Here is an 11,529-nt window from a genome sequence, read left to right on the forward strand (position 1 = left end):
AGCGGGGCGCTGTCTGTATGGGGGCACAGGCTGGCAGTTAGGAAGGTGGAGGGGGAAGGTTTGGGAGGAGCGGGGCGCTGTCTGTATGGGGGCACAGGCTGGCAGTTAGGGAGGTGGCGGGGGAAGGTTTGGGAGGAGCGGGGCGCTGTCTGTATGGGGGCACAGGCTGGCAGTTACGAAGGTGGAGGGGGAAGGTTTGGGAGGAGCGGGGCGCTGTCTGTATGGGGGCACAGGCTGGCAGTTAGGGAGGTGGAGGGGGAAGGTTCTGGAGGAGCGGGGCGCTGTCTGTATGGGGGCACAGGCTGGCAGTTAGGAAGGTGGCGGGGGAAGGTTCGGGAGGAGCGGGGCGCTGTCTGTTTGGGGGCACAGGCTGGCAGTTAGGGAGGTGGCAGGGGAAGGTTTGGGAGGAGCGGGGCGCTGTCTGTATGGGGGCACAGGCTGGCAGTTAGGGAGGTGGCGGGGGAAGGTTTGGGAGGAGTGGGGCGCTGTCTGTATGAGGGCACAGGCTGGCAGTTAGGGAGGTGGCAGGGGAAGGTTTGGGAGGAGCAGGGCGCTGTCTGTATGGGGGCACAGGCTGGCAGTTAGGGAGGTGGAGGGGGAAGGTTTGGGAGGAGCGGGGCGCTGTCTGTATGGGGGCACAGGCTGGCAGTTAGGGAGGTGGCGGGGGAAGGTTTGGGAGGAGGGGGGTGCTGTCTGTATGGGGGCACAGGCTGGCAGTTAGGGAGGTGGAGGGGGAAGGTTCTGGAGGAGCGGGGCGCTGTCTGTATGAGGGCACAGGCTGGCAGTTAGGGAGGTGGCGGGGGAAGGTTTGGGAGGAGCGGGGCGCTGTCTGTATGGGGGCACAGGCTGGCAGTTAGGGAGGTGGCGGGGGAAGGTTCTGGAGGAGCGGGGCGCTGTCTGTATGGGGGCACAGGCTGGCAGTTAGGGAGGTGGAGGGGGAAGGTTCTGGAGGAGCGGGGCGCTGTCTGTATGGGGGCACAGGCTGGCAGTTAGGGAGGTGGCGGGGGAAGGTTCTGGAGGAGCGGGGCGCTGTCTGTATGGGGGCACAGGCAGGCAGTTAGGGAGGTGGGGAGTGGTTCTGGAGGAGCGGGGCGCTGTCTGTATGGGGGCACAGGCTGGCAGTTAGGGAGGTGGCGGGGGAAGGTTTGGGAGGAGCGGGGCGCTGTCTGTATGGGGGCACAGGCTGGCAGTTAGGAAGGTGGCGGGGGAAGGTTTGGGAGGAGCGGGGCGCTGTCTGTATGGGGGCACAGGCTGGCAGTTAGGGAGGTGGAGGGGGAAGGTTCTGGAGGAGCGGGGCGCTGTCTGTATGGGGGCACAGGCTGGCAGTTAGGGAGGTGGCGGGGGAAGGTTCGGGAGGAGCGGGGCGCTGTCTGTATGGGGGCACAGGCTGGCAGTTAGGGAGGTGGCGGGGGAAGGTTCTGGAGGAGCGGGGCGCTGTCTGTATGGGGGCACAGGCTGGCAGTTAGGGAGGTGGAGGGGGAAGGTTCTGGAGGAGCGGGGTGCTGTCTGTATGGGGGCACAGGCTGGCAGTTAGGGAGGTGGCGGGGGAAGGTTCTGGAGGAGCGGGGCGCTGTCTGTTTGGGGGCACAGGCTGGCAGTTAGGGAGGTGGCGGGGGAAGGTTTGGGAGGAGCGGGGTGCTGTCTGTATGGGGGCACAGGCTGGCAGTTAGGGAGGTGGCGGGGGAAGGTTTGGGAGGAGCGGGGCGCTGTCTGTATGGGGGCACAGGCTGGCAGTTAGGGAGGTGGCGGGGGAAGGTTTGGGAGGAGCGGGGCGCTGTCTGTATGGGGGCACAGGCTGGCAGTTAGGGAGGTGGCGGGGGAAGGTTTGGGAGGAGCGGGGCGCTGTCTGTATGGGGGCACAGGCTGGCAGTTAGGGAGGTGGAGGGGGAAGGTTTGGGAGGAGCGGGGCGCTGTCTGTATGGGGGCACAGGCTGGCAGTTAGGGAGGTGGCGGGGGAAGGTTTGGGAGTAGCGGGGCGCTGTCTGTATGAGGGCACAGGCTGGCAGTTAGGGAGGTGGAGGGGGAAGGTTCTGGAGGAGCGGGGCGCTGTCTGTATGGGGGCACAGGCTGGCAGTTAGGGAGGTGGCGGGGGAAGGTTTGGGAGTAGCGGGGCGCTGTCTGTATGAGGGCACAGGCTGGCAGTTAGGGAGGTGGCGTCCAATTCTGGGCACCACTGGTCAGGCCTCAGCTGGAGTACCGCATCCAATTCTGGGCATCGTACTTTAGGAACAATCTGGACAAACTGGAGAGTCCAGAAGCGAGCAAGAAAAATGCTAAATGGTTTAGAAAACCCGACCTCTGAGGAAAGGTTCAAAAAACTAGACATGTTTAGTCTTGAGAAAAGAAGATTGAGGGGTGACCTGACAACAGTCTTCAGTGTTAAGGGCTGTTATAGAGAGGATGTTGATCAATTGTTCTCCATGGCCACTGAAGGCAGGACAAGAAGCACTGGGCTTAATCTGCAGCAAGGAGATTTAGGTTAGATGTTAGGAAAAACTTTTTAAGTCTCAGGGTAGTTAAGCTCTCTGGACCAGGCTTCCAAGGGTGTTTGTGGAATCCTCATCACTGGAGGCTTTTAAGAGCAGGTTGGACAAACACCTGTCAGGTATGGTCTAAGTTTACTTGATCCTGGCTCAGTGCATAGGGTTCTACTTGATGCCCTCTCAAGGTCACTTTCAGTCCTATATTTCTCTGGTTACCCACCACACAACCACACCTCAATAGGTATATTTATTATTCCAGCCATCCCTGATTTGAAAAGTTTGGATTAGTTACAACTCCCGACAGACAATCAAATACACTTAACACCTTTCTGGCAAGAATGAAGATTTAATTAGGCACATCATCTGGACCCAGCTCTACAATACGGAGTGCAGATCTTCATAAATACAGTGGTTCTCTTCACATTAAGGGCATTCTTTCCCAAACGAGCTTAAGGAGGAGATGGGGACTATTATTTCTGTAGTCAGGTGGCTTTCTTTGTCCTTTTACATTGTCTTGTCATTTATGTATGCAGCACCCACAGAGCTCTAGGTGCATTCCAGACAAATAACCCAGATACAGTCCGTGACCTGAAAAGCCTGAGACTTAAATGAAAACATCAATGTGACAAATAAAGAACAAAAATAGAAGGGAAGCAGGTGGGGTAATGCTCAAAAGTTAGATACAGATGTTGCAGCAAGATACAGCCAAGAAGCATCTTTGGCTAACACTTTGCATCAGCCCTGTGCGTATTTGCTACTATCACAACATATTCTGCAGGGCTCTGTTAATTGAGTAGTAAGGTAAAACACATTGTGTGTTGCTGGCACCCTACTAATGGGGGAGGTGGAGAAGGGGTATGAGGCTAAACCAAGGAAACAAATCCTGGGTGCACGCTCCCAGTTGTTAGTGGGTGTTTGAAATCTAACTCTTGAGCCAGATCCACATTTTGTGAATGGCCTCCTTCTGTCTTTAAAACAGTCAGAATCAGAACCCCGGGTCAGATATCCCCTGAACTTCCAAATCTGGATCTGGAAATAGAACCATAATTCGTGGCTTGAGCTCATGTCTGACTTTAAGTTTGGAGACAGACATTATGCAGCTCCTTAACTGAGGTGCTCAGAGCATGGAATAGATAGATCTTGAACAAACTCATAGAAGAGCAACAATGATTTAAGGGTGTTAGGGAAGGATGAAAGTTGAACATAACTAAGTGTGTGTGACTTATCTAAGGAATGGCCAAGGAAAGACCCTGATAACTATGTACAATATTTGAAGCATGTACTTACTACAGAGGGAGAGGAATTCTTAGAGCTCAGCCATAGGGTCTAGGCAGGTACTACAAGATGAAATTAAGCTGAGGAAAATTTAGGGTGGGAAATCAGCACACATTTCCTAATGGCAACATCTGTTAGACGGCAGAATAGTCTCCCAAGGAAGGGAGGGGAACCCCATCGCCTGGAACATTAAAGTCTGTACACTACACTCAAGAATAAATTGGAGTGGACAATTCTGCATTAGCAGGGATGGACTTGAAGACCTAACGAGTCTTTTCCACCTCTAGCTTCTTTACAGATCATTGTGCAGTGGCACCAAGCATCTCCAGGTGCAATTGCCATGTCTGTTTATAGTACCATGTAATTCCCCTGCCACTACCTAGAGATCAAACTCTGAATTAAGGCCCATCTCCACCAAGAAGATTCTTCCAGGAGTGCTATGATTGACCAGCGTAGGGATGCCACTGTGCCCCTGGGTCTAGTGTCCTGTAGTTACCTCTCCATTTCAACGCAGTTCTTCCTCTGCTGTGTTTGTGAACCTGTGCTACTGGGAGCCTCTGCTTTGGGGTTCAGTGAACACAGCACAAAGTCACATACTGTAGGAACATCTGGATGGCCCTTCCACTTGGTACCCTGCTTCCAACAGTGACCAGAACCAAGTGCTTTGCAGAAACCCAGCCACACCCATAGGCACCTAATTGTGCTATACCATTGTGGGGAGCATTCTCCCAGAGATGGTGATGACCTGCGTATGCCCTTGAAACATGACGATAGAGAACATGTTAGAGTTATCTTGGCCGTGTTCGATTCCAAGGGCTCAGTTGCAGCTACTAGCCGCTTCCTGATGCTGGGGGGCCTATTCCCGCAGGAGCACCAGGAGGTTTAGAAATTAGGCTTAGTTCATGAACAGAAAAGGGCTACAGTCATCAGATAACTTATTCCCAGTGAATAATTTGAGCAGCTCTGTACCTGAGACAGAAGGGATGCCACGAGGCCACTAGCTTTGGACACTGCTAGCGCAAATCACAAACTTCTGCCATGAAACACTTTCCCCAGCTGTTGCTCAGAAACAAGTCTTTCCTTTCTCTGTGTTCAGTTAATGTAAGAGTAACTCACTGGCCAGTGTGTCCCACTGGCTGCCTGATCCACAGAGAATGTGGATCTATTCCAGCTCTCCCCTAGCGATCCTGGCTCCTTAGTTTAAGCTGTAGAAACTCAGGGTTTCAGCTCTGGAGATTCTCAATTCAGTCCCTGCTGTTGGCCAACAGAGCAGCTACTACATAAACACTGTACACCCCTCTCTGGCAACCCTCTAAAGGAGCAGGAACAGCTTGTTCTGCATGGCCTCTTCTTGTTCAGAGAGCCTGCTCCCTCCAAGAAGTTGTTTTGTTCCATATTTGCAGGGCCTTTGCACTGCCACGTTCTGTCCAGGAACAGACCCAAAGGGCCAAAGCCACTAATACTATTATTCTTCGCTCTTCCAGAGTGCCCCAAAATGTGCCAGGTGCAGAATCTTGAGGTGAGCTACCCCGGGTGAGCTACATTTCCCATGATGCACCACGGTCTCCCTTCTTGGAGAAGGGCGGCCCTACCTCACAGGAGTCTATGGTCAGGGTGCATCCTGGGAGATGTAGTCTGGCTGGGGAGCCCAGCTCACCGAGGAGAATAGGGGCATGAGGAAACCAAACTATCACTCTCATGAGATGTATTGGAGCATAAGCTTTTGTGGGTGAATACCCACTTCATCAGATGCATGTATCATGCATCTGACAAAGTGGATATTCACCCATGAAAGCTTATGCTCCAATACGTCTGTCAGTCTATAAGGTGCCACCGGACTCTTTGCTGCTTTTACAGATCCAGACTAACACGGCTACCCCCCTGACACTTGACTCTCATGAGGAACTGCAACATTGTTTCCAAATTGAAATATTTCAGTTTTTGTGCATATGGTTTTTTCAATGGAAAACTGAAATTTTCTACAGGAAAATTTTCATTAAAAAAAATCATGTAGCTGAAAACCCCATTTTCTACCGCAAAAGAAAAATTTCAGCCAGCCCTAGTTGTTCCATAACAGTGCCCCAGCAGCCATCTTCTGTTGCCACCATTATTGCTGACACATGGGGGGGCCAAATCCCTGAGGTAGCTTTGATGATTCCAGTCCAGATTTTTAATTTTCATTTAAAGCTGCCCCCCCCCCCAAAAAAGGAGGGGGTGGAATCTAACCCTGTTATATATTTCTCATTTTATTGACGTTTTTGGTGAAATTTTTAATTCACATTTTCATGTAGCCCTTTCCAGGATCTGCAGTGGCTGGGTTATTCAGGCTCTCACTAGCCATCATATAGGTTGTTGGTTTGAGCCTCACTTGCTCTCCTGCTCGAATGTCACCTCCAGCTTGGTCAGATGTGGTGCAGGCCATATCACTCCCTGGTGTATCGCTGGCCACGAAACCTGATGTGCCTTTGCTCAGGGGGGATTTTGGCTTCAGTACCATTTTCAGAATAAGATACGTTCAAATGAGAAATGTTTTTGGTCCACTTAGTCACATGGTGGGTTATTTTTTTTAAAATTATTGCACAATTTTAAAAAAGTCTTTTTTCAAAAATTTCTTATTTATAAAAGGGAGTTAAATGATGAACAAAACACAGATATTTTGTGATGTAATTGAGAATTCTAAATTAAAAAAAAAATTTTTTGCCCCCTCCCAAAAAAATGATGTAAAGAAAAATGAAATGTTTTCTACTAGGCCATGCTGGTTAAGAGAAATGGACCTATTCCATCTGAAGAGATTTGATGATTCCTGGGAAATACAGTGGGCTAGATTCTGCTCTTGTTTTACCCCTGTGTAAATCCACTGGGAAGCCAGCTCTCTGATGTGATTCCACATTTACTTACAGAGTAACTAAGCTCAGAAACTGGGTAACTGCTCTGCAAATTACAGCAGAAGCATGTTCTAATGTGGCTAGATTGGGGAGCTCTGGAATCATGAGCACTGAAGGTATTCAAGGTAAGACAGAGTCTGAGCCATTAAGGAATGGCTTAAAGGATAATTGAATCCGTTCAATACAAACCACCCAATTGGTTTCTTCTCACCCAACTGGTTTGTGATCCCAGTTGCCATCCTCACACACACAAATAGCCCCACTAGTTAGAGGACTGCAAGGATAATGGGACTATAGATGAAACGTGATTGAATAGCATGCATCTTAGATAGTCCGCTACCTCTCTCTGACGCCCACATGTGTCCTGAGCCTGCACCAGGCATGTTGAGGTCGGCATCGTTGATGCTGTCTCTGTTCATTTGTTGTTTCAAACAGGAAACATGAATAAAGCTTTAATAGCCCCATCCTGCGGGGAAGAACGTGGCCATGAAGCAAGAGGAGTGAAAACGGCGGCTACCCCGAGCGACTGTCAAAGGGGCATAGTACTGCCAGAGGATCAAGCGTTGCTCACCATGCCCGTAACCTCGGCCTTCCCCAGCCTCAGTCCTCCTCTCCCCCGCCTACCCCAGACCCTGCCTTTTGGCTCCAGGCAGGAGCAAAGCAACAAGGTGAAACCCTATGCCCCCTGTCATACACAGAGCGATTCTGTGGGTCTCACTGGCACATGGCACGTGGAGTTTTGGGGGAAGTACTACCACGCCAGACACATACCAGCCCCCGTCAGGCCCTGCTCGCACCCAGATCTCACATGCTCAACACAAAACAAACTACTTTCCCTCCTCAGTGCATAAGATAATTATCCCCCACTCGCTCCCTCCTTCCCAGCCCATAGTGGAGGGGGGTCTCCTCTGCAATCTCAACGGGAGTCAGAGCCGCTCTCCTCCCAGCTGCTGAGGGCTTTAGTCTTAATTCTGAGTTTGTGAGGCAGGGCAGAATAGCTCCGGCCCCTAGAAGGGTCCTCTGCAGGGCACAGCTGGCTGCCACGGGGAAGAGGGGATATTTTGGGCACTTGCTGCTCATCATCTTCATCTAAGGTGCTTTTGACACCTGGCTGCCCTGCCTCAGCCATGCTGGGAGAAGTGGCCAAGAAACGGGCATTGTCCAGCAAAGGGAACCGGCAAGTGTATTTCTCCAGGAAGTGGTAATTGAGGTAAGGGGGGCAGAGGGTGGATCTGAAGGCTGATTCGAGCCTCTTTGGCTGGTGAGGGTTCAGATCATACTGGGTTCCCAGTGGGGTCTGCTTTGGGTCAGAGCTCTGGAGATTTATGGGTGGGGAGAGGCCTTTGTAAGCAAACTCAGTGGGCTCCACCATGTGGGGCACAACGCTGTTTGTCCTGAAGCAGCCGTCCCGGGTCAGGGGCTCCACCTCGAGGAAAGGGGCGGCTGCTTTGTGCCCTCTGACATAAATCCCCAGGAAATCCTGGATGGAGCTGACCTGGTGGGCGTAGACATCCGGGCTGATGAGACCGAAGTGCAGCTTCAAGGCCAGCAGCTCGGCCCTGAGGAGGGCGTTCTCTTCACTGAGAGCCGACAACTGGCTCTCCATGGCAAAGTCATTGAGTCGTCTCTTTTCCCGGGAGCGTTTGGCCGCCTCGTTGTTCTTGCGTCTCTTCTCCCAGTACATAGTGTCCTTCTTCTCGTCGGGCATGAACTCCCGCTTGCGCCGCGAGGGCCCGCTCGTCTTGCTGCGTAGCAGCTTATTCTTGCCCTGATGAAGCCCCAACCCACTGAGGGTGCTCAGCGGTGCCATGAAGCTTTCCATGGCGTCAGACACTGCCACTGTATGCTGCTGCTGGGAACCTTGGAAGGTGGAATTCAAGTATCCATTATAAAACTGTGACCACCTAATTATTATTCATGTTCATTCATGCATGCAATTATTCATTTTTTTGGGGTAGTGCTGTAGGGCCTAGGAACCGCAACCATTCATCTAGGCCCCACTGTGCAAGGTGCGGTACAAACATAGAACCAAAAGATGGTCTTTGCTCACAATTACATCTATTCTCCTAGCCACTTTTGGAGCCAGATTTTCAAATGGTTGTCTGCACAACATGGGTCGCACAATCCCCACTTGTGCCTGCCAAATGGGTGAATGTCTGTGTGCTTGAGCAAGGGGCGGGAATGCAGGCCAAATGGACACTAAAAAGTCAGGTCGAGCCGACTACATCACTCAGGGGTGTGAAAAATCCACACCCCTCAGGGACATAGTTAAGCTGATCTAACCCCCAGTGTAGACAGCGGTAGGTCAACGGAAGAATTCTTCTTTCGACCTAGCTACTGCCTCTTGGGGAGTTGGATTAACTACAGTGGCAGGAGGACCCATTCCGTTGCTGCAGCGAGCGTCTACACTGAAACACAACAGCCATGCAGCTGCAACAGGCAACAAGTGGTTGTGTACATTTTGCTGGTGCAACTTTAACAATGAAAGGACAGCTCTGCTAGTGCTTATCCTCCTCCAATTTCAAAGCGCTTGACGAAGGAGATAAGTAGCATCATGCACATTTTACATCTAGGGGAGACACAGGGAAGAGAAGAGATGTGTCAAAAGTCATGTAGCAGGTTAATGGGAGAGGCAGGACTTGCACCTCAATCACCTGATTTGCAGTTTGGTGTCACAGAATCATAGAATATCAGGGTTGGAAGGGACCTCAGGAGGTCATCTAGTCCAACCCCCTGCTCAAAGCAGGACCAACACCAACTAATCCTATCCCCTGGAGAAAGTCTCCTACTTTAGGAGCCAATTTTGAAAATTTGGTTCTGAGAGCTTCAGGCATCTACAACTGTATAAACTCATTAATTATTTTACTTACTAATCAATTCTTATTTGTTAAATTATAAAGGGATTCTTAATGTGCTTTATCACACTCAACATCATAGCTTAAATTGGCAGGTCAGCATCTGCACGGCATGTGTTTTATAACTGTGTTTTATAGCTCCATCTGTTAGTAATAACTAATAATAATAATCCTTTAAGTAGCATGCTTTATTGGACTCTTATTAATCAGAGCTGAATCTTGGAAATTTTATAACATTTGGATGCTTCTTCCCTTCCCCTTTGTGCAATTGTAAAGTGCTTATGTAAGTCATGGGACACAGCTCCATAAGGATTCCTGGGTGGAGCTGGGGGGAAATTTTTTTCATTGAAATTTTCAGGGGGAAACTTTGATTTTTCATTGGAAAAATACGTTTTCAGCTGAAAACTGCCAAAAACTTTGGACCAACAGCCCCCAAAAGTCAGTGTCCAGTGGAAAATTGTCAGGTTTGGGGCTTCCTGTTTTCAAATGAGAGACTGAAATTTTGGGAGGAAAGCAGACACTGTCTGCAGAAAACGTTTGTTTGACACCGTGGTTTCCCTTCCAAAAGGAAAAGTTTCAATCGGAAATTTTCAATCAGTTCTAGCTCCCTGCATGTGGCCATCAAGGGGGTGGCCACAGTAGGGGCAACATGTAGTTATTATTTATTATTAGGGTGACCAGATGTCCCATTTTTAAAGGGACAGTCCCGTTTTTGGGGACTTTTTCTTATATAGGCACCTATTACCCCCCACCGCCTGTCCTGTTTTTTCACCATTGCTATCTGGTCACCCTATTTATTTATTATTCTTTAAAAAGAGTCCTAAAATGTCCTACGTGCTTCTCAAAATACATCAAAAATCCCTGGTCCCAGAAACAATACCTCACTCAGGGTGTTCTCTGGGAGTGGTGTGGAGGGGCTTGGCTACAGTTGTTCCTGCTCATGGACTACAGGTGGGCAGTGGTGGAGTTCTGCACTGGTAAAGGTGGTAAAACCTGTCATAAACTCTCTGGCCGTACATACAGCATCACAGTGGATCGTGTTGGCAACTGAAAAAGCAAAGCAAAAGAAGCTATTTCACCCTGAATATGTTTGGGGAACCTCTGGATCAAAACTACTTTTGATCTCAAAGCATCAAAGGAAGACTTGAGCTGAGGACACTTGTGGTTTCTGACAGCATCACAAGGCAGAAACGCTCTGTTTCAGGGCTTAATCACTTACCAGGAATTGTGGGGCGTTGTATATGACGGGATTCCTTTTGTTAAATGAGTCAAAGATCACCACATGGCTTTTTCACTGTGCAGCCCCATCCCCTGCATGGGTGAGAGGAGCTTGCTTTCTCACCATCGTTTTCAGTCCAGTTGCCTGGCATAAAGGGCCCCTGTGAAAAGAATTTGGATGGTCATAACAAAATCCAGTTGTCCAGTGGAGCTCAGGAGTTCAGAGTGAGTCTGATCCCCAGCCAGGCCAAGGGAGCCAGGCCAGAAAGAATAACAAACAACCCCTCCTGTCCCCTGAAACATGAACTGACCCTGAAACATGTATATTCCAGCAGGTTTGCTTAACCCTTTCAATCCTGAATTGGTTTGCTCTGAGGTGGGAGCTTGCCTGAGATCCCACCTCGCCACTATTTGGAATACGGCAGCTGGCATGGGGAGAAGCAAGACAGAGTTCGAGATGGGAGCTGAATGTGGATCAGCGGGGCGTGGGAATTGGACTAGAGAGAGGGAATCCTGTAGCAGTAGCCTAGAGGTGGGGCTAGGTCTGGTATAGCCAGAAGAGGCAGTCATTGGAAGTTCTAATCTGAGGCAAGATCTGGCCCTTGATAGTTAAGGAAGAAGTCTCTGCTGGGCCAGAAATATGAGAGTTTCCATCTTGTACCCACAGAACTTAAACTCCACCTGTTATTTATATCTCCAGCCAGCAACGCTTCAGATCTACCCAGGTGTTATTTGTCTCTGGTGACATCTTCTTAGCAGCACTGACCCCCATCACCCACAGATCCCTATGTATCGCGCAATCAGCGTCCACAA

General features: G+C 50.2%; 1 protein-coding gene across 2 annotated transcripts; it reads right to left on the reverse strand.

The window, feature by feature from the left end:
- Window positions 1-7,552: 7,552 nt before the first annotated feature.
- Window positions 7,553-10,852, reverse strand: NFILZ (NFIL3 like basic leucine zipper). Of its 2 annotated transcripts, none has more exons than XM_077805443.1 (2): window positions 10,718-10,852; window positions 7,553-8,503 (listed from the first exon to the last, which is right to left on the reverse strand). In XM_077805443.1, exon 2 carries the CDS (start codon window positions 8,463-8,465, stop codon window positions 7,560-7,562), a length of 906 nt encoding a protein of 301 aa, XP_077661569.1. In that variant the 5' UTR covers window positions 8,466-8,503; window positions 10,718-10,852; the 3' UTR covers window positions 7,553-7,559. The 2 variants fall into 2 exon arrangements, with proteins under 2 accessions (XP_077661569.1, XP_077661568.1); XM_077805442.1 differs by lacking the exon at window positions 10,718-10,852 and adding an exon at window positions 10,379-10,502.
- Between the last annotated feature and the right edge of the window lie 677 nt (window positions 10,853-11,529).

This window comes from Eretmochelys imbricata, chromosome 25 (genome assembly GCF_965152235.1).
Source record: "Eretmochelys imbricata isolate rEreImb1 chromosome 25, rEreImb1.hap1, whole genome shotgun sequence".
Lineage (NCBI taxonomy): Eukaryota > Metazoa > Chordata > Testudines > Cheloniidae > Eretmochelys > Eretmochelys imbricata.

Bases quoted from the DNA above. Each gene is read 5' to 3' on its own strand.
- NFILZ (XM_077805443.1), bottom strand. From the start codon at position 8,465: ATGGAAAGCTTCATGGCACCGCTGAGCACCCTCAGTGGGTTGGGGCTT.